Source organism: Gambusia affinis, linkage group LG05, assembly GCF_019740435.1.
Source record: "Gambusia affinis linkage group LG05, SWU_Gaff_1.0, whole genome shotgun sequence".
Lineage (NCBI taxonomy): Eukaryota > Metazoa > Chordata > Actinopteri > Cyprinodontiformes > Poeciliidae > Gambusia > Gambusia affinis.
Genome location: NC_057872.1, coordinates 12695785 through 12716344, shown reverse-complemented (window position 1 = coordinate 12716344; position 20560 = coordinate 12695785). Strand labels below are relative to the sequence as shown.

General features: G+C 40.2%; 3 protein-coding genes across 10 annotated transcripts; all 3 read right to left on the bottom strand.

Annotated features, from left to right (window-relative positions):
• Positions 1-1086: 1086 nt before the first annotated feature.
• On the bottom strand, positions 1087-2847 carry LOC122830793 (trophoblast glycoprotein-like). The gene is made up of 2 exons (XM_044116474.1): positions 2585-2847; positions 1087-2376 (listed from the first exon to the last, which is right to left on the bottom strand). The coding sequence occupies exons 1-2, from the start codon at positions 2845-2847 to the stop codon at positions 1428-1430; spliced, it is 1212 nt and encodes a 403-aa protein (XP_043972409.1). The 3' UTR covers positions 1087-1427.
• LOC122830794 (transmembrane protein 222-like) lies at positions 2484-9820 on the bottom strand. Its single transcript, XM_044116476.1, has 6 exons — positions 9446-9820; positions 8903-8987; positions 8720-8751; positions 8532-8628; positions 8305-8435; positions 2484-5500 (listed from the first exon to the last, which is right to left on the bottom strand). The coding sequence occupies exons 1-6, from the start codon at positions 9676-9678 to the stop codon at positions 5413-5415; spliced, it is 666 nt and encodes a 221-aa protein (XP_043972411.1). The 5' UTR covers positions 9679-9820; the 3' UTR covers positions 2484-5412.
• A 1064-nt stretch (positions 9821-10884) lies between these two features.
• wdtc1 (WD and tetratricopeptide repeats 1) lies at positions 10885-19751 on the bottom strand. Of its 8 annotated transcripts, none has more exons than XM_044116467.1 (16): positions 19280-19751; positions 19037-19158; positions 18844-18927; positions 18011-18057; positions 17523-17634; positions 17188-17375; positions 16505-16687; positions 16332-16426; positions 15919-16034; positions 15748-15823; positions 15550-15643; positions 15297-15467; positions 14959-15194; positions 14556-14721; positions 12560-12752; positions 10885-12296 (listed from the first exon to the last, which is right to left on the bottom strand). In XM_044116467.1, exons 2-16 carry the CDS (start codon positions 19082-19084, stop codon positions 12099-12101), a joined length of 2007 nt encoding a protein of 668 aa, XP_043972402.1. In that variant the 5' UTR covers positions 19085-19158; positions 19280-19751; the 3' UTR covers positions 10885-12098. The 8 variants fall into 8 exon arrangements, with proteins under 8 accessions (XP_043972402.1, XP_043972407.1, XP_043972408.1 ...); XM_044116472.1 differs by having other exon boundaries at positions 19037-19087; XM_044116473.1 differs by having other exon boundaries at positions 19037-19087; positions 19611-19750.
• Between the last annotated feature and the right edge of the window lie 809 nt (positions 19752-20560).

Genomic DNA, 20560 nt, shown 5'->3' with positions numbered 1-20560 from the left:
GTTATTATCAATATTTGTGGTCTTCAGTTGTCTGGGTCACAAGCTTTGGCAACTACTATTTTGTAGGTCAGGAGCGGAGGAACTTTGGAAACCACCGTTGTAATTAATGCGCACACATACAAGGCAGGCCTGGCATGCTCACAGGGGTGCACAGCTGCAGAGCCAGCAGGTGTGTTTCTAAACAACATCTTTCATTTTGTCCTATTTCCACTGAATGCAGACACTTAATCACACACTCTTTGAGCAGTAATAGTGGGAACACGCCACATGGAGGAAAACAAATGATTTCCCATAGATCGCCATTCTGGACTCCAGTCACAATAAGGGAGCGTAGAAATTAAATATAAATAAAGAAATGTTTTATTTGGAACAGAAATATGTACTTCAAATAACATGTTGTGCTACGTGTGAAGCAACAAAGACAAATGTGACAAAATATGTCATCCGAGAACTTTTTGCTTCAAAACTTTACAACAGTATTAATAATACAAGACACATTTTAATACGTTATGCTTTTTCATGCATTTTCCATGCTTCTGAGCTGCCATCAATGCTATCTGTAGTGGAGTTTCCAAATGTGTGTAGTTATCACGCTAAGACTATCTAATAAACAATTACTAAAACCAAGAGTGTTTATCTAAAAAGCAGAAACTATCTACAGATTATTTTCATGTGCCTAACACAAAGGCACTCTTTTTGGTGAAGTTTCAAAGATACACAGCAAGTATAAATATTTTTGAAATTCTAAAAGTACACCTCTCTATATATTCTTCAGGTTATTTAAATAATTTAATTTAAAGAGTGCATCTCTACAGGTAATTTACACCCCAAGTGGTAGATTTCAACCACCTATTTCTTTCGATTTTGATGATTATGATTTACGGCTAGTTAAAACCCAATAGTCAAGTTCTCAGAAAATTGGAAAATTACTTAACATAAATGAAAAAAAAAAATTTTATACAGAAATTTTGGCTTCATAAAGATTCTTCGTGTACTGTGCAGTATACCCACTCAAGGCTTTGTTGGGGCTCCTTTTGCATGAATTATTGCAACAATGCAGCAATCCTGACCTTTCTTCCTTCCTTCCTTGATTTTCAAATAAAATATAAAATGTACTTTCTTTTTTTATGAAAGAGAGTGCTGCTGTTCCTGTTGTTTCTCCACATTTTGACATGCTAGGACAAAGCAGCCAGCTTCTCTTGCAGTGACCTTTCTGCAGTTTAACGCTGATTGTGGAAACCTGTCAACATTTTTCAGAATTATAAAAAATTTAACAAATAACCCCTCGGCACATTTCACTCTTGGGAATGAATGTGACTTTTACTTTTTGAACTGAATTTGCAAACTAAATAAATTATTGGATGGTATCGTAATTAATTAAAAAAAAATGCACTTGTATCTTTTATTCTTTCACTGAAACTCCAAGATCATGAGTTTACAGCAAGAGAGGTATCTGTCGGGGTTTGGACTATACACGTGTCATTTGGCAACTGTTGGGACAGCGCTTGTCCCAAATGCCTTTGTGACCTGCTGCTGCCGGCCGTGATGTGACCCAACCGAGGGTCAGAGTCTATCTCGTAGCGGTAGTAATAGCCCTCCAGAACGTCCCTGCACGCATCCCTCGTTTCTATGATCCACTTCTTCATGCCATTTCGATTCAGGTACAGCACAAAGAGAAAAACCATGCCGACAAAGCCCACCACCACCCCCAGGAAAACGTATGACGTCTGCAAGGTGAGGTCAGCCACCTCAGCCAGGACTGGAATTACACAACCAATGGCCTGGACGGTGAGCCCTTGCAGCCGGGTGTCGGCTAAAGCCTCCGGTGATGCACATCTGACCGCGTCAGCATCCACCCGGGCTCTGGTTTTATTCAGCCAGGTCACAAAGTCTCGGCTCTCACAGGAGCAGGTGTATGGGTTATTACCGAGAAAGATCTGAGCGTTGCCAAGTCTCTCTAGTTCTTGAAGTGCGTCGACCCTGAACGCCTCAAAGTTGTTGTGCGTCAGGTCCAGGGTCTCCACATGGTCCATGCCGGAAAAGGTCCCTGCATAGACAGCCACCAAGGAGTTGTTCCTGAGCAAGAGCTGCTGCAAACTGGGAACGTGGGAGAACATGCCAGGCGGGAGAAGTGTCAGGAGGTTTCCAGAAAGGTCCAGGCGGCGGAGCCCCCAGAGTCCGCCCCAGCGGAGAGCCGTGGCCAGGTCGGTCATGGCGGTGAAGTTGTGCAGCGAGTGGCTCAGGTTGAGCTCCTGAAGGGGGCTTCCAGGTATGCTGAGCGCCTCTGGGTGGATTAGTGCCAGCTGGTTACCACTGAGGTCCAAAGAGCGCAGGCTGGTGAGGCTGGCAAAGGTGTGGGAGGCCAACTCTGTGATCCTGAGAAGACGACTAACACTGTGACAACCGCTCTTAGACATTTTGATGCCATTCTAATGCTGAATAACACATATAGCATCTTTAAAGGAACAAACACAGCCACAGACAAAAGCCATTATTTCTTTATTATATACACACACCAACAAAGTTAGTTACATTAACCAAATATCAATTACACAACTGAAAAACATGACACCGACATTCTCACCTGTTATTGCTTAAAATGACGTTAGTGACATTCTGGAGTTCTGTAAACGAATCTGGTCCGACTTGATGTATATTATTCCCTGTGATGATGACATTCCGGGTAGATCCTGGAATGTTTTGTGGCACTACGAGCAGATCCTTAGAGACACACTTCACCGTGCGGGTGACCGCAAAACATTCACAGCCAAAAGGACACGCCAAGCACTGCGAGGGTGCAAGTAAAAGGAGAACTCCTAGAAAAACACAAGCTGCCAAAATGCACATGTCTGCAGAGTTGGAAACAAAGAAGTTGCAGATGAAAATGACAGCAGAGAAAAATTTGACCTGTTCCTTCAAATGCTAAACTGAAGCTGCATTAGTGGCAAGGGCTGCTTGTTCCAGCAGTAGTGCCTTCTCATCTGCTCCACTGTGGGAATAAGGGTTCCCACAAATTGATGGTTGCTCCTATCGAACTGAATCTGCTTGCTAAAAAAAGGTATGTGGTTCCCTTAAAGGTACAGAGGACGATTAGACTAGAGCGCCCACAGCCACTGACCTACACAACCATCTGACAGAGGACACAGTGGGAGAATATCCACAATTACTTGCGAAACATACAAAAAAATATATACACAACAATTCTTAAACAGTAGCTGTGTAGGTGGATAGCTTTCCACCTACACATATCTGATCATAGTCCTGGAATGCTCCAGTGACATTCCAGGTTGCAAAGTTAAGAGAGCATTCAGTATTTGCTTGCAAATAAATGAATAAATAATTTAGACAAATTCAGACAAGGACACTCCCAAGTTTTTTTCCCCCCACATCATTCTATCTTTGGTAGCGACTCACATCTCACTCACAAAAGAACTGATGAGAACTGTCAGCATTAAGATTTCAAAGTCATTTTATAGCGATTCATCACTGGAGTCAACTTTCGGCGCCGCAGAAACGGATTCATCACTGTCGCTCATGAAAAATGCATCTCACCGCTCCCCAGTGGGGTATTATAGAGAAAGTGAAGCATACAGCATGTTATAGGTTAACAAAACCTTTAAAAAATTACGACCATGAGAAAAGATTAGCAGACTCTGTATTGTACCGTACCAAAACAAACCAAAACTGTTACATAAAGGGCAGATGTCACATTTTAGAGCTGTAAGATTAATAAATATTGAAAATATAAGACTTAAATAAATAATAACCAGCTTTTTATAGCAGATAAATTATTTTAAAAGAACGTTTTGAGAACACAAAAGCATTTAAAGCCACTCCCCTCCTAGAAATAGGAGGCAAATATTTATGAATTAAAGTGTATTTTCTTAAGCCAGTCTGTTGGACTACTCCTATACTGAGGACAAAGACTGACTTCTTCATAAAAAATTTACAGAAATATATTGAATGAATAGATTCTTACTGGCAACACACAAAAACAGACAGAGTGAGCACATCTGCTAAAGAGATGATTTCTGCAGGGAAGAAGAGGGTTGGAAGTAAAAAAGATTAATTTAAACAAAAAACAAAAAAACAAACAGTTTCTCCACTGAAAACACTGTTTGGCCCAGCATTATGAAATATTCGGGATCTGATTTCAACCCAGAGATGAGAGATGGCCACACAGCACAGTTCATGCCAAAGCTTGGACAGCATAAGGTTTATCAGGTAAGCAAATACGCTTTTTAAATTGGCCACTGCTTGTAATAATAATAATCCTTGATTTTAGTTATAATATCCTTAATATCTTTATATATCTTTAGATCCTAGTTATTTTTTTAATGTACTGATAGTCAAAACTTGTGCTAAAGTCCACAGATTAATCTGTCTGTTCAAATGTTTTCCGTGTACTTTACTTGTGATATTTACTTCACTCGTATCTTTACACAAGAGTGCTTGACTGCAGCTGTAGTCTTGGTTACAGATCAGCATTTTCACCTCCACCCATTAGTAATAATTTCAAGTGACTTTTAGGGATAAACATTTTGTTGGGTGCTAAATAACTGCAGACAGAGCTAGATGCTGTCCTCAGAGTAATGTTTTCATAACTATATTAAAGTAATATAGTAAACACAAGCTGACTATATGGATAAAGGCGAGATAAAGTAGGCTATTCTGGTGAGTTGTTTGGAGGATCATGCGAATGGATGCCTGTGCACATCCAAGAAACAATGTTGGCCAGAACCAAAGTAGAAATTACATTTGTCTGAAGGCTGCCTGAATGTTAGTGTTTCACATTACAGTTTCTACCACTAGCATTCGTTCACTACTGCAGAGAAAATATACTCTCAGAAAGCTTTTAAATCCCTGGGTAAATCCCTGTTTGGTAGGTCTCCAAGTTGCTGCTCACAGGTAAAATGTCACCTGACTTCCCACAGTTCAATGGATAAATCAATGAATAAATTCCTATGTACTTCCTCACTTTATGATCTCAAACTTTTGCTGTTAATTTTGCCATTGCTGCTTTTGTACTAGGTGAACATTGCGCCACGTGCTGATGTCAGGGTTGGGGATTCCAGGTTTAAATTATCACTCTTCTGCAACCTTTGGTTGCGTTCTGAGCAGAACTGTGCCTTTCACCCCCCTCCTTTATGCTGTTTTATATATTTTTTTGATATTGCACATGTGATTTAATAAAACTATCGGGAACTGCAACACTGGACACAAATGATAAGGTAAAGCTGCAAAAAATAATGATACAAATCCTTTGAAAACAACAAGTAAGCTCCTTAAATTCAACATAACGAGTCGTTCCATTCGATATTTTTGCGAACGTCCCATCAAAACACACGCCATTCATGTCAGTGACAGTGTATACAGCATCACTAAAGCCCTCTCCTGGTGCCGCTCGCTGTATTACTGTAGGTTCAGAGTCAGGATGAACGTGGCGAGGACCCCACAGAGCATGACGAAGGGGAGCCAGGTCTTCAGGACAGCTGCCCAGCTGAGGGAAAAGACAGACCGTGTATTAAAGACAACACCTACAAGCATCTCTTATGACAGATGCCCTACTAGTAGAATCTAAAGGACACAACAATTTTAATCCCCAGAGACTCCACGACCTGCGTCCTTCCAAACCATCCAGCTGAGAGGTGACCTCCAGCGGTGGCACAGAGGGGAGCGCCACCGTCAGTGATGAATTGCCCAAGACTCCTTTGCTGTGGGAGTGTTTGGGAAGCGGCAGCACAAACTGTGGCTGTATTGTTCTCTATGTGGGTCAGCAGAGAATAATGAGGGGGAGGGTGGAGGTTCTCTGTGCCATATGTCTCTTAATGGAGCCGGACTCCGGCAGCGGGGCATTTTTCCAGACAGTGTGTACGCGTCGAAAAACAAGACGCCTTATGCTTGATGTCTAAGTTTAGGCTCCTTCTAAAACACATATTCACACACATTTTACTAATCCTTCTGTGTCCCTTTTTATTTGTAATCTCTCAGCTTTCTCAACATAGAAGGCGTTAGGATTTTATCTACAAGAAATAAAAAGGAAAGTGATATTGAGTCAACGAAGAAAATTAATTCAACCTGTTTATTTTTGAACTAATACGATCTGACAAAATAACCTTGCCATTTTTGGGATTCTTTAGTTCTAGTCGTCAAGTGAGTGATCATAAAATTTCTAAAAGTTGTTTAATCACCCCACACTCCTTCAGCTCAATCGTTAAAAAGCAAAAAGGAGGAGAAGTTCTTACATGTAGGTACGAAGGCAAAAAACTATAATTACAAGTGAACTTTGATCTTAAATTAAAGTTCACTTGTAATTTAAGGAATAAATGCAGAATGTTGATAAAAAGGAGGGTTAAAGGATTAATGGGCTGAAAGGCCAAAAGGGGCAACTGAATAAATATGAGTCTTTTATTTCCAGCAAACAATATATAAAAAAAGCACATCAAATAAAGTCCCTCTATGATGGTGGAGCAACAGCTGTGACTGCTGCCGCCTTTTCTATTTTTAGACAGGAGAACAAACAAGCGGCGTCTCTCATCGGATCTAAAGGATGTGATTCCTTTAAGAATGTGTTCAATTAAAGTAAGAACTTAAGAAGAAACAAAATGGACATTTCAGTGTCTAAATGCAGGAAGCACGTACAGACAAACCCTTCAAAACGTACAGCTACAACTGCAGAGAAAGTTTGTTCAGCAATGTTTGAGCTCAAAGACAATCAATGGATAGAAAGTCTGATACGCCGTTCAGAATCCTATTTTTAAGAAGGTTTGAAATCTTTATCATTTTCCCTCGACTTTAAGTGCAACTTTCTTTGTTGGTTGTTTTCTGACGTATCACACTGAGTCCAAGTCAAATAAGTTGAAGCTCGTGCTGCAACAAGAGAAACAAGTAAAAACATTAGCGGCTTTGCTTTTGGAAGACACTGTAATTTACGATCCAACATGTCCCAGAGACATTGGATAAAATAAGTTGGATTTTATGAAAACTTGCTAAGCAATCTGTGCTGAAAGTTTGCAAACACGGAGACAATAAGCTTTTCAAATGTCTAATTTATGGACAAATTAGGCATTTTGCAATTTCTACAGGTTGATAGAAGGGTTTAAAATAAAATCTTAACGCTTCCTAAGTTCATTTTTAAACACACCTTGGCTTTCATGCACAGGTGCTCTTTTTATATTTTTCTTCTGCTTTTAATTTAATCCTGTCTCACAGTTTGCCTCCTAAATTAGTGACTAATTTTAACCTGTGCCCTACTGTTGTTGGCAGGGTTTTAGATGTTCTTGGTGACAGATTCAAGAATGTCTGGGTGGTTCTAAGTCAGACGAGGGTATTTCCTCTGCTGTCTCTCCTCGGGGCCGTGTTCTCATATTGTAAATCCTGTTCCAACGACTGCAGGAGTCATTATTCAGGACAACACATTTTGAGGTTTCTGGACAACACAGTAATTGTTAGTCAGCTACAGGGAGAAGATCACTCACCTGGTCAGGTGTTGGAGGATCTTATTATGTAATGTGATAACTTAAAAAAACCTATCTATAAGAGACAAAGGACAATTGAAGGCGTTACGGGGCCACTAAGAGCATCAGAATAACCACTCTTAACCAAACTAAATGATAACATCTACCTATATCAATCAATCAATCAATCAATCTTTATTCCAGACACAAAAGAGGTCCATAGTAAACACAAATGATAAAGAAAAAGAAAAACAGACAGAGAATAATATGACAGTCACTGAGCCACAAATAAATGATGACGCCAATGTTTCCACAATCTTGAGAAAAATCTCACTGTACTAAAAACAGGGTTCACTAAAATTACTATTATATTATTGTATGACACAGATAATCTACACATACATTTATACATGAGATTCCTGAGTGCAGCTGCACATGGGAACATATGTACAAACATGTGGCTAGCACTGCTCCATCTAGGCACTTTAAGTAGGAGCCTCAGGCCATCATTGTATGCCACATAAAGTTTGTGCAGGCTACTTTTTTTATATCTTCGCCATAGATGGGCTGTGTAAAATGAAGTGCAAAAAGCTTTAAAAAGAGCTACCTTCACAGAGGATGAACACATACCAAACTTTCTGATCAAAATATTAGCCTGAGCATATATCATGCAATACTGCCTACAAATGTCACGATCATCAAATAGGTCATCAGTTATGTAATGTCCCAGATAATGCTTTCCACCTGGTTGCAAGGGAAAAGTTTCCCCACACGGACAAAAAACAAAGTGATACTGGTACATGTTTACAAATAGGACTGGTGGCTGACGTGAGTGTGAACAGTTTACCTCACATGCTTCCCATGAATGAAGGACAGCACACAGAGGTTCACCATGTTCCAGGATGAGCTGTTGTCATACCGCATCAGGTTTAAAGCCATCGCGACGTGGGAATGACAGTTATCCATGCACAGGTTGTGCTTCAACGCGACAAGGAGGAGGAAACAAAAAGACATGTGAATAATTCTGTAGCAGCATAAATTCTGATTAATAAAATATAATGTATGCACTCGTACCGGCCTGCATTTGTATTCCTCCGATGCGTCGTGCACTGCTTGGTCCCACGTTGCTGCACCGTTACCACAGACTTTATCCACATCGAGCCTCCAGTACCTGCAACATGAGTCATTGGTGTGTTGTTTTGATTAACAGCCTTTTGAAACTATGAAAAAAAACCAAAACAGAATTTAGTTATCACACCTACTTTGTGGGTCGACCAAACCCCATGTTATCCTCCTGAAAGGGAAATTACATATTTTTATATTAGCTAACAGCAAAACTTTCAATTAAACTACAGAAATGCAAGAACATTTTAAAGTCTGTATGCTAATTGTCATTGCAGTTGATGTCTTGTCACATGATCCAAAGAATCAGAAGAGTAACTGACCGAGACAAAGTAAGATCCCGCAAAGTCTCGTATGACCCCTGAAGAGGTGCAGATGCCCATGTGACCAATGAAGGGGAGCACCCACCTGCAGGACGGATTGAACGAATGAGTCAGTTCAGGTTCAACAGAACACGACCTGTGCTGTGCATCTAATGCATCTGTGCAAATGAACGCGCTAACAGCAAAACTTTCAATTAAACTACAGAAATGCAAGAACATTTTAAAGTCTGTATGCTAATTGTCATTGCAGTTGATGTCTTGTCACATGATCAAAGAATCAGAAGAGAGATGCCCAGTGACCAATGACGCAAAAGCAGCGTGGAAACGGACGGATTGAACGAATGAGTCAGTTCAGGTTCAACAGAACACGACCTGTGCTGTGCATCTAATGCATCTGTGCAAATGAACGCAAAAAGCACGCGGCGAGAACTAATCTGCTCTGACCGGATGTTTGCGGGGAAAAATAGCAGTCAGCTACAACAGAGTTGTCAGCTGCAGCGTTCACCGCTAGAAAAGCAGGATTGGGAATTATTAGCTTCTTACGATAAAATAGGAATAGGCGTCCAGACAATGCAGTAAGGGTAGCGGCAGCTTTTCCTGCCGCTTTTCGGGAAATCACCCTGGAAGTTCATCATGATGTCGGTGTCGTCCACCTCCGCCATCACAGCCTGAGATCCCAGAGGGAGACCCAGACGACGCTGACGCAAAAGCAGCGTGGAAACGGAAGGGTATGGAAGGCTGTTGTGGCATATAATCTGACAGGACGCGTTTGTCATGTTTGAACTTCATTTCAAATTGTGTAACAATTCATAAAAACTTCCGATTGATCATCTCAGCACTCAGTGACCGCCCCATATGCTGTGCCATGTAAAAGTATTCACACGTCTTCAACTTGTCTACATTTATGTTACAAACTCAGACCTCAATGTGATTTCTTGCTAAATGAAACTTTTTGTGCTTATTTGTGAAATGGGAGGAAAAATAAGATTTTATCGCCCCGTGCATTCTGAAAAGTGGGCCCTGTTCAATTTGATAGCCATAAATTGGTAGATTCATGGGCGTCCAGCTTCATCAATCCTCACGTTCAGAAGTGCTTTATAGTTAATATCAAAATCAAGTGTAATCATCAATTGTGTTAATGTCCAAAATATACTTTTAAATACGAGTTCCCATAATTATTATTTTTTGAAATAAGATTGTCTAAATGTTAAATGAGTAAATTTATATCTCTGGCCTGTCAATGGAGTTCCATCATGATGCTGTTTACTATCATTCTCTAGCAAACCTTTAAAGCTTCTACAAGTTCGTTTTATTTTTGGGCAATCGGAGTAGAAAGTCTTACATACTTTCTACTTTCTAGAACATCTCGGTAAAATGCCACCAGTTTTATGGTTGCATCATGATGAGTTCAAAAAGTATTACTTTTGGAAACCATTATGCTTTCCATGTGACAACCATTCTGTATGTGTATAGTTTCCTGTAATTGCTTTAACCTGGGTGATTGATAGGAATAGTGACAGAACAATATCAGTCAGTGAGTGTTAGAGCAATGCAAATAGGGTTAATTGAGCATACACATTGAAAGCTAAATTAATTGTACTTTACTAGGCATACCACACTGCCAAAAGACTGTAGGCCCATGAAGCAGTCTCTATTTTAACATAGAATACAGCATCACAAAATAACTCAAATTAGCAGCTAAAGACGTTTTTCCAACTCAAATAATTTTATCCAAATGTTCCTTTTAGAGGCACTATTCCTTGGAGCTGGCTACTCTCATTTCTACCGTTTTTAGGACATTTTGTTGTGCGATAGTCAGCAGAAACGCAGAGAAAAGCTCACGGTGATGAATGAGCAAACAGCAGCTTGAGACAGTGGGCTACATCTTCCTAACCTAGATAGTATTCTGTCTGCACTGATGTTTCACTTGTGCAAATGTTAAATGTTTGTGGGAATACTAGAACAAAAAGGTAAAAGACAAATAAGTTAATCTTATTTTAATTTAATTTCGTCAAAGCTCATTACAGGACTCCCTGGAAGAAAGAAAAAAAAAAAACAGACAAAGAAGCGTAAATGAAAGTAAAACACACTGAAGCCATGTTTTTCACTGAGGACCCATTCATTAATATTGTTTTAATTGGGGTCAAAGGAAATTCAGTGAGCTGCACTCCTGATGAGGTGCAGCTGTGCATTTTTAAAAAAAAATTTATTAACGTCGCCGCTTTATCGTGAGAAGCTTCATGCAAGCTGAAAACCTGACGGCAGCAGTGGACTAATGGGGAAGCCATGCAGCCAGGAACTCCATGGTCAAGACTATTTGAGCCAAGTTAAAACACAAATTTCCCACTTATTCCTAAAAAAGTTTGAAATTTCATCTTATATGCAAATAGAGTGAAATCAAAAAAAAATATTAGAAAGTTATTTGTGTTACAAATACTCCCCTGTCAATAATCTACTCATTTCTTATGCATTTTTATGAGCTCTAAACTAAAATGAGCCAAATTAGGCCAGAATAAAACAGAGAAAACCTAAACATTAATCCTTGGCTGTTTAAAACACAAATGGTAAACTTTGGCAGAAGAAAACTCTTGTTTTTCCTGACAGTTCAAACTATAAATACATTTTATCTTAGCAACAATCATCACAATGTGAGGAGCTACTCTTCGTTCCATAACTTCCTGTAACACAAACTCCATCCGAGTCCAACGTAGCATCAGCGACTTGTGTGTGTGCGGCTTTTCCATCTGGAGCATCATCCGTGGAGAAGACAGTAGATCTTTTCTGTGACCTGAAAATAGGTCAATCGAATCCACGCCGCTTCTTCCTTGTGTTGCAAGACTCTCCAACAAAAACCTGAGAAGGTATAATTTCCCCCCCCATCCTTCCTCGTGAGAAACCGGGGGAGTGACGTGGAGGGCGCTCTCCTCAAAAGCCATCCCCACCCTCCGTCTCAGCAGAGCGGGCGCTGTTGGTACTTAGAAAGCATGAGAAGGGTGTTGCTGCCTTCTGTCAATTCCGCTCCCAAAAGTGCCACCGGTCCTGGCGTGGGACAAAGGGAGGGCGGTGCATAGTGCAGATAGGTGACACGACAGCCGGCCGATGTTTTGTCAGCGGAAGCGGGGTACAGATGTTAAAACGGAACCTGGGAGAGTCCTTTGCTTCCTAAAGCCATTCTACAGAATGGATGGCGGTCTGTTTAGCTCGTCCTGCACTGTACCGGCCCCTCTGAGCTGTCTTCGTCGTCTGAACCGTCGGGTCCGACGCCACGCAGGCCAGTGATGCGATAGCCCATGTTCAGAAGCATTACCTCTAACGGATCGGCATTCATTCGCCGCTGATTCGCCTGAGCAGCTCCCTCCATGTCCTCCACCACACGCCCGTTGTCGCCGTCGGTCTGCCGGAAAAGAAAACAGGCCTGTCATGACGACACATAAGATGGGCGACTATATTGTTGCTTTGTGACCATTTTCAAGGGACATATTTGTTATGGCAAAATAATATAAGTTTGCCCTCTTAAAAACCAATAAACTTTGACTTTGTAAAGAACACGGCACCTGGAAGATAAACAAATCTCCTTCTTAACCAAACCCATCCAATTCTACACATTTCCAGCTCACTTATCAACTGTGTACAAAAGGTGAAAAATTGTTTGTTTACCTCTGGTCTGGGGTTCCATAATCGTACCACAGGGTCAATACCGCTAGTGGCCAGGAAGCAGTAGCTTGGGTGCGGCTGCAAGCAGTTGACTATTGACTCATCTCCCTGAAGGATCCTCACCAGGTTAGTCGTTTCCTTTTCCCAGATGAAAAAAGAGCCATCATCCGAGCCACTCACGATGTACTGGCCCTTGCTGGAGAGGAAATAAAACCGCTTAGACTCGTCTGTTGGGCAACATTCTTGGGAGGAGAAACATTAATCTTAAAATTTTCCTGGCAAAATTTTAAGATTTTTCTTGGAAATCAGTGCAGTCCTTTTCCAATTGAACCTCTTTAGCAGAATGCAAATTCTTCCAGTAATTTTATGAAAGGTGACAGAGCAGGATATTCTGGTATGTGAGGTTCAGAAGGAAGTGACACAATCTGTTTGGTTACGCAGCTCAACAACAAAACGCAACGACAAACCGGACGAGGTTAATCAATGCTGAGTCATAATGTGCCATGATGACACGGAGTACGTTGGGACATGCAGCCTGTGGGTTCACCGACTGAACATTTAAATGTTTGAAAGCTCAGGACTAATTAACCAGCTTCTCCGTAGTCATAGTACATTAGAAATATTCAGTTAATTGTTATGGCATTTAGTCTGTTCACACCGTCTCTGTCTGCTGGCTGTGTTACAAATACACAACGATGATTGATTGTTGACAAGACATCTTGGAAAAGTTACATGAAGGAGAACATAGCAGACATACAGCTTCTTGCACAAGTATTTAAACTCCCTTAAACTTGCAACCATAAACTGTTAAATATTTTGTTTTTGTTTTTTATTAGTATTTTAAGCCTTTTCATAAATACTACTGAAACAGGTAAGGGATATGGTCTAAACTTTGAATATATGACAGAACTGTTCAATCTATCAACAACATTTAATCAGGCAAAAAAAAAAAAAAAGAGTATAGGACGAATGCAAACTAATCAAAACACAACCCTCCACATAAACTGACAAACCATTTTATCAGTTTTAATAATTTGTCAGAGTTATAATTGCTCTGGAGGAGCAATTATTATTTATGTACTCCACAGTTTTGGCTATTGCGCAGGAGCAGGAGGAAGGAAAAAAAAAGAAGCAGTAGTCCTGTTTGTAGTTTGCACAAGCCGAGGGCACACAGCAAACATCTGACCAGACCACCCTCTTCCGTAAAAAGGACTGTTCAGTGTCTGTTCGGATGTTTTTCCTCGGCAGCAACAGAAATTCAAAGATGGACAGAGCTCAAATAGGGCAACCATGGAAGAAAATGTCTCAATGCTTGAGACTGAGATTCACCTTCCAGCAAAACAATGACCCTAAACACACAGAACAGAGCCTGAAACACAGCCAGAACCCCAATCAATCAGCCGCTGATCTGAACCATTTCACGTCAGCGGTCTCCAACATTTCCTGTCATCCAGCGAAGCGGCTACTTGTTCCAAAATCTCTGGGAATGGTTACAGAAATGCACTAGCTTTGTGCGATCAACACGGTGGTGGCAGTAACAACCGTTGTAGCAAAGTTTGTGCAGCAGCCCATGCTCTTCTGCATTGTCCAAATTGCACAAACAGATGAATGGATCCAGACTTTTCAAAATAACACGTTTCATGGTGTGACCATCATCAATAATAAATTAAAAAACGTTTAAAAACTAATTACTGACTCATTCTGTGCAGTACCAGATGAGACGCAGACCGGCGCCGATCGAACTGTTGTAGACGACAAAATGAAAATGATCTAGACCGAATCAAAACTTAAATCAAAGTGAATCCCTGATCAAAGCTTTACTCCTGTTAGTTTATCTGGACCGACATATTACAAATATTTTCTATTTTATGGCATTAGTGACACTTATATGATAAAAAAAAAAAAACGAGAAACAACGAGAACAGACCTGATAGTACACACACAGCTGTAGACTGCCCCCTAGTGAGACAACAGTAGAATGACAGTGTGGTGTACCGACCTCCCGAAGAAGTTGGCCTCTTTGATGTCGGTGGTGGTGTTGCAGTGACCACAGTATCTGTGCTTGTAGTCAAAACTGCACTCCCTCAACACCACCTCATCTTCAGGGATGGACTCTTTCCGACTGAACGACTGGAAACGAATGGAGCTGTTGCCCTTTTTATCTTCTGGAGGTGAAGACAAAAAAGGGTTTTTAAAAATGTACATTTGAACTACTTTGAGATATTTCCTAATAAATAATTAGAATGCTAAAGCTACATATACCACTGCCAGTCTCACTATTTTTCTCTTTTGTTTTTAGATCAGTTTAAATGTAAAGCTCTGTAGATTATTGCTATAACATCTTTTAAATGTCAGAAACAAAAAAAGGGACATATCTATAGGTTACAAATCCATCTTCTCACCTGAATCCGACTTGGAGTAAAGAGCAGCCTTGATGTCTTTATCCAAGGCATCACAGGCACTGCTGTGTGCTTGCTCAGGAAACTTTCCTTTGAAATCGTCCAAACACTCCAGAGCCTCTGCCACATACTTCAGCTCAAACAGACACCGTGCCAGCCTGAAATGTGCTTTCAGATGTCCCGGGTTCAGAGCAAGAGCCTTCACGCAATCCCTGAGGGCGTCATAATGGTCTCCATCCCTGTAAGTCACATAAACGAATATAAATGTTAGCTTGTTGCTTTAAAAGAAAAAAAAAGAAAAAAATCACACAGATGATTTGTAATAATGACGTAACACAAACCATTTGCGTTTCATATAAGCCGCAGCCCGGTTCCCGTACAGCATGGCGTTGCCCCTGGCTTCGTGAATGCCTAAGCTATACAGCTGGATGGCCTGTGTCCATTGCTGGCGGGCGAATGCGTTGTTGGCCTGTTGCTTTATTTTCTCCAAGTGAGGAGGAAGCTCCGTAAAACTAGAAGAATTCACGTAAAAAGCAAGAGGTAAAGCTTCTGTAAAGCTAACCATGTATTAAAGCAGATGGAGCTGAATCCTACCTGGACTGTGTTTTGCTTTCTGTAAAGCGAATGTGGCCGGGAGGTAAATGGATGCCATTAGAGACGCCGTTTGTCGTCTTTCCATTCTGGACATCTAATTGAAGGCAACAGCAGCAGGAATTACAAAGACTCGTTCTATATAGATTAACTCCTTTTTACACAACAAACTGAGGCGTCACTCTGCATGCAACGCGCTACCTGTTGTTGACTGGCACATTTTTGGAAGCACAAAGGTATACGGCCTCTGCTTAAATGTCAAGTCGAAAAGATAGACCTGTATGAAGGGCACAAATTAATCAGGCGTTTCATCGCTACACCAGTGAGGGAATAACAGAAAACAGGATGTGTGTTTGTTGTGAGAAACGTCACCTGTTCCCCACCCATGTTAACGAGCAGCTCTGTGCCGTCGGGGCTGAAGGTAACATAGGTGGCCACCAGGACTCTCAGGCGGTTGTTGTAATCTCGGAGTTTCACTGGCAGGTGGCCTGGAGCACAGAGGAGAATGTCGTCGTTCCAACAAAGCTTTTCGGCAACTTCAAATATCTTTGAAAAGTTCGCTTAGTTCAACTCAAAAAGAGAAACTTCCATAAGTTATGTACAGGCAGTGTGTTCAACTCAAAATAAATGCTTAAAATATTTCACTCTACATGTAGTGAATACACATGCTTTGGTTTTTGAATTTAGTTATTTCTATTAAATATCTTTTAAATGATTTTCTAATTTATTGAGATGCATCTACAAATCACATATTTTGATACGAGACAATTTGGCCTTGTACTCACCTGCTACATAATACTGCCCGGCTCCATCAGGGATGGGCTTCTGCCTGTCACAGAAAGTGTGAACGGCCGCTGATGTGTTCTGGCTCAAAGATTTCCTGAGTAAGGAGCAAAATTAACTTATATTTCAGTTTTACACACATCTCCAATCTGGGAGAACATCAGTAGCAACTCACCTGTAGTTGTGAATCATCCTGATGTCATAGAGACGAACAAAAGGCCCGTTGGCTCCCACCGCCAGGTAGTTATTGTCCCGTGGATTGACTGCGAGACACTTGGCTTCAGCCAGCTGACCGCAGAACTCTGTCAGGTCGATCAGAACCTCAGAGTGTTTACTGTTCTCCCGCAGATCATACTGCCTGGAGGGTAAAAGGAAAACAAATCTTTTTTCCAACACCATCAACTCTGACTTTGGACCAGATGTGTTTATATCACACAGGCATTGTGAGGGAAATGATCAACACCTAGAAAGCTTGTCTCCGAGCAGACTGAAAAAAAAAATTTGAGGATCCACTTCTGTTTCACATATGTTGATTACTAAAAAACAAAAAAGTTTTTTTTAGTAATCAACGCATGTTCCTGTCCAGGTTCTGTACTTTTTCAAACTCCAATTTGCTAAGTTCTCAGTTTTGAGCACAAATTCAAATGCTTATTGGAAATTCCTGCACATATATTTAACAATTTAAGATTTTAGAAAGGAAAACTGTAAAAATGATCGACGGACAGATGAAGAAATGGGTACACGGATAAACCGAGGAAAATATGACGGACATATGGATGTATGATTAACTACAACCTAAATCCAAATTTCTGACTAAAAAGAACTAAAACCAGTAACTGTCGGGCGTAGGGCTCTCACCTGATGATGCCGTCCTCTGCAGCACTCCAGAAGGTGTTGGGCCACATCGGTGCTGTGGCAATGCGCTTCACTCTGTTGGTGTGATCAGAGAACATGTGGATGGTTTCCTTCACGGTCAGGTCATGGACATGGACCTTTGTGTCAGCTGCGCCTGTTACCAAGATCCTGTCCCCGGTGTGAGGCAGGAACTGTAAACAGAAGGACACACAGACTAACGGTCAGGGCATGATGAAGTATTTTGTAAAGACAACAATCCAAATCTAAGCTTAGATCTGTGACCCCATTGTCTCATTAGTTTAAAGTACAACTTTCCTGTTATTACAATGTATCACTACCTTAACAGAAAATATATTTGCAGCATGACCCGTGTGCATAGTTGTAAGCTTCTTGTGTCTGAATGGATCCCAGATGATGACATGCTGATCGTCTGAGCCTGAAGCCAGTAGGCTGAGTACAAAAGAATAACAAAGACAAGTTAAGCTGCAATCATTGAAAAATTCATGATTGCAAATATTCAAACTAAAGAAATTGCATAAATACTGTTGTCTTTCTGCCCTGCCTGCCTGAAGTTGTTTGACTGACACAACAGTTTAGTCTTATTTGCTTCACAGTTTTAGTGCTGGACGAGCATCAGAGCTTCGTACAGAGATGAGTTTTAAAAACAGGCCGACATAGGCCTAATACATCAGTGGACAACGTAGAATCGCTCCAAATGTAAATTAGAGTCTAAAATGGTCACCTACATGCAGGCAGGGGACAGTGAGAAATAGAAAAAACACCAAGATGCATTTTGGTGTTGCATTTTCAAGCCTTGAAGACTTACTCTCCTTGTTCGTTCCATTCCAAGCAGTTCACACAGCCAGTATGGCCCTGTAGAGGAAGGTGACATTGATTGTGACAAGATACAATAACATACGTTAGGTTGTGAACAACATGCTGTAAATATGACATCATCAGTACGTCATATCAAAGACTGTTGAGATTGGAGCATTTCTTGACTGTTATTTTCTCCACAGACTGCACAACATCAGAAAATAAATGAAGTGGTGATGAATCCATGTTTCCACGCTCGTCTATATGGATATGAAAACTCAGGATGTGGGAGACACCAACACACAGCCGACGTAGTACTTTTGATATGCAAGTCTGAAAACTGGTGTGATCAAAAATTTCCTTGTATGCCTTTCAACACTAAAATAAAATTTGCACAGTACAATGTTTGTCACTGGTTGAATAAGAAACTAATTGAGTAAATAAATTGTATGTAGCTGTAAATTTCATGGCTTTCTTCTATACATAGCAGCCATATTGGATATTTCCTAGTAGGAATGCTTACTTCAAATAATTCAGTTTTAATACTGATTGCAAATGGTATGCATTATTAGATATTGACACAGATGCTAACACTTAGGAAAATGCAAAAGGTAAAGGTAAACTGGATGTACTGTAATTACAATCGAAAGAGAAAAAAGTAGATTTATTGCAATCAATATCATCACTGAAATATTTAACAATAATACTACCAACTTGTGATTTTTTGTTTTGTTTTTTACTTTATGCAGCTGTAATTTTAATGGCATTGACTCCCTTCTCGGATTCAGCCATATGGATTGATAGAGAAAAAAAAAATTAGAAAAAGTGTTTGATGTTAAAGACCTGGAGCTCAGTTTCCAGTCCAAGTCTCTTAATGAAGGGGTCAGTCACATGAAAAGACCTTTGGAAGCCCGGCGCTCTCCTATCCTAGAGACATAAATCAACATCTCATTAATATACAAGAAATAAAAATAAAGTTTATTTCACATGATTTATATAAAGAAAACCTTACGAGTTTCGGGTTTGGTGTGCTTACCCTGATCTGCCTGTGCAGGATCTCCCTGGTGATGTTGACAGCAGCCATGACCTCACGTAGCAGAAATAAAGTTTCTGGGGTCAGATCTCAGACGGCATCTACGTCTGTTTGTTGTGATCAAACTGTAATTCGACATTTTGTAGCATCGCAACAGAATAAGTTATCCACGACAAACATCAAGAATAAGAAATGCGTCTCTAAATAAATAGACAGACATATCAGATAAGGTTAGACTTTGCTCACCACAGTATTGAAGAGGAGCGTTTAGCTCCTATCACGAACTCCAGAAAGCCGAAGACACTAGCTGAGCAGCTATTGTTAGCACTGCATTAACGACAACCCTCTGTATGCCACAACAAAAGCACTTATCTAAAGGCTATAGCACTGTTAGCTTCACAGACTCCGTTTGAGTCCCGTTTAAACCGGGCCTCTCAGAGCCATGTCGTTAATATATCAGCTGGTGTTAGCGCATTGCCGCTACCTTGCTAGCTAAACAAAACGTCTACTTCATGAAGACCTTCGTAAATATCCGCGAAGATTTCATGACTACATACAAAAACCAAATAAATCTCACCGGTTTGCTTGTCGTAAAAAGACTTCTGTCAAAAACTGTCCATTTAACAAACACCACTAACAGACATTGTGAGTTTGTTGACAGGATTCAGGCAAATACCTTCTGTAAGTTGAACACAAACCTCCTCCCACTGGACATAACCAACCTGGTTCCGCCGGACCAAACACATCCGGGCCGAGAGACTTTCAGAATAAAAGCATCCCACAGGCGAGTGAGCCACAAATTCAAAACGAATATAAACATACATATATTTCAGTGGGAAAATTTGTAAAATTTCAGCAGAAAACTGATACACCAGTAGAACCCTCCAAAATACACACAACAGAAACAAAAAGAAAAACGAAACATAAGATAAAAAAATAAAACGAACATTCCTATGTGTTAATATTATTATTATTATTATTATTATTATTATTATTATTATTATTATTATTATTATTATTATTATTATTATTATTATTATTATTATTATTATTATTATTATTATTATTATTATTACTACTACTACTACTTCTGCCTCTTTTTTTTATTTAAACTTGGGTGGCTATATCAAAATTAAAGATTCACCCCTGTAGTCCAGCAGCACACATAAAACTAAAAGTCTCGAGAATTGCTAGAGAGCAAAAAATATGGCATTCATTTTTATGGCTGCTTAAGGCATTTATCAAAATGTCTTAATCAGCTAATATTGTGTGAAAGTGATCACAGATGAGCTGTCGGTGTCATAATCTCCAACAATGCAGCGTCAGCATTTGTTATAGCATCACTTCTCTTTTTTGCAATACCAAACTGTTACGCCATAAAAAACTATTAATTTATCTTTATAAAATAAAAGCAGAGTTATATGAAGTAAAGTCAATAAGGTGAGTGGGTGATTAATAAACATAATACTATGAGTATGCTTGCCAATGGTTGGTCAGTGGAACCTAATCAACATAGGTAGGCTTTAT

Bases quoted from the DNA above. Each gene is read 5' to 3' on its own strand.
- LOC122830793 (XM_044116474.1), bottom strand. From the start codon at position 2,847: ATGTGCATTTTGGCAGCTTGTGTTTTTCTAGGAGTTCTCCTTTTACTT. The intron at 2,377-2,584 runs GTGAGAATGTCG...TCGTCTTCTCAG, and splicing joins GTCATTTTAAGCAATAACAG to GATCACAGAGTTGGCCTCCC.
- LOC122830794 (XM_044116476.1), bottom strand. From the start codon at position 9,678: ATGACAAACGCGTCCTGTCAGATTATATGCCACAACAGCCTTCCATAC. The intron at 8,752-8,902 runs GTCAGTTACTCT...TTTCCCTTTCAG, and splicing joins CGGGATCTTACTTTGTCTCG to GAGGATAACATGGGGTTTGG. The intron at 5,501-8,304 runs GTAAACTGTTCA...CTTTTCCCTCAG, and splicing joins ATTCATGGGAAGCATGTGAG to CTGGGCAGCTGTCCTGAAGA.
- wdtc1 (XM_044116467.1), bottom strand. From the start codon at position 19,084: ATGGCTGCTGTCAACATCACCAGGGAGATCCTGCACAGGCAGATCAGG. The intron at 18,058-18,843 runs GTCTTTAACATC...CTTCCTCTACAG, and splicing joins GACTGGAAACTGAGCTCCAG to GGCCATACTGGCTGTGTGAA. The intron at 15,468-15,549 runs GTAGGATTCAGC...GAATTCTTCTAG, and splicing joins GAAAGCAAAACACAGTCCAG to TTTTACGGAGCTTCCTCCTC.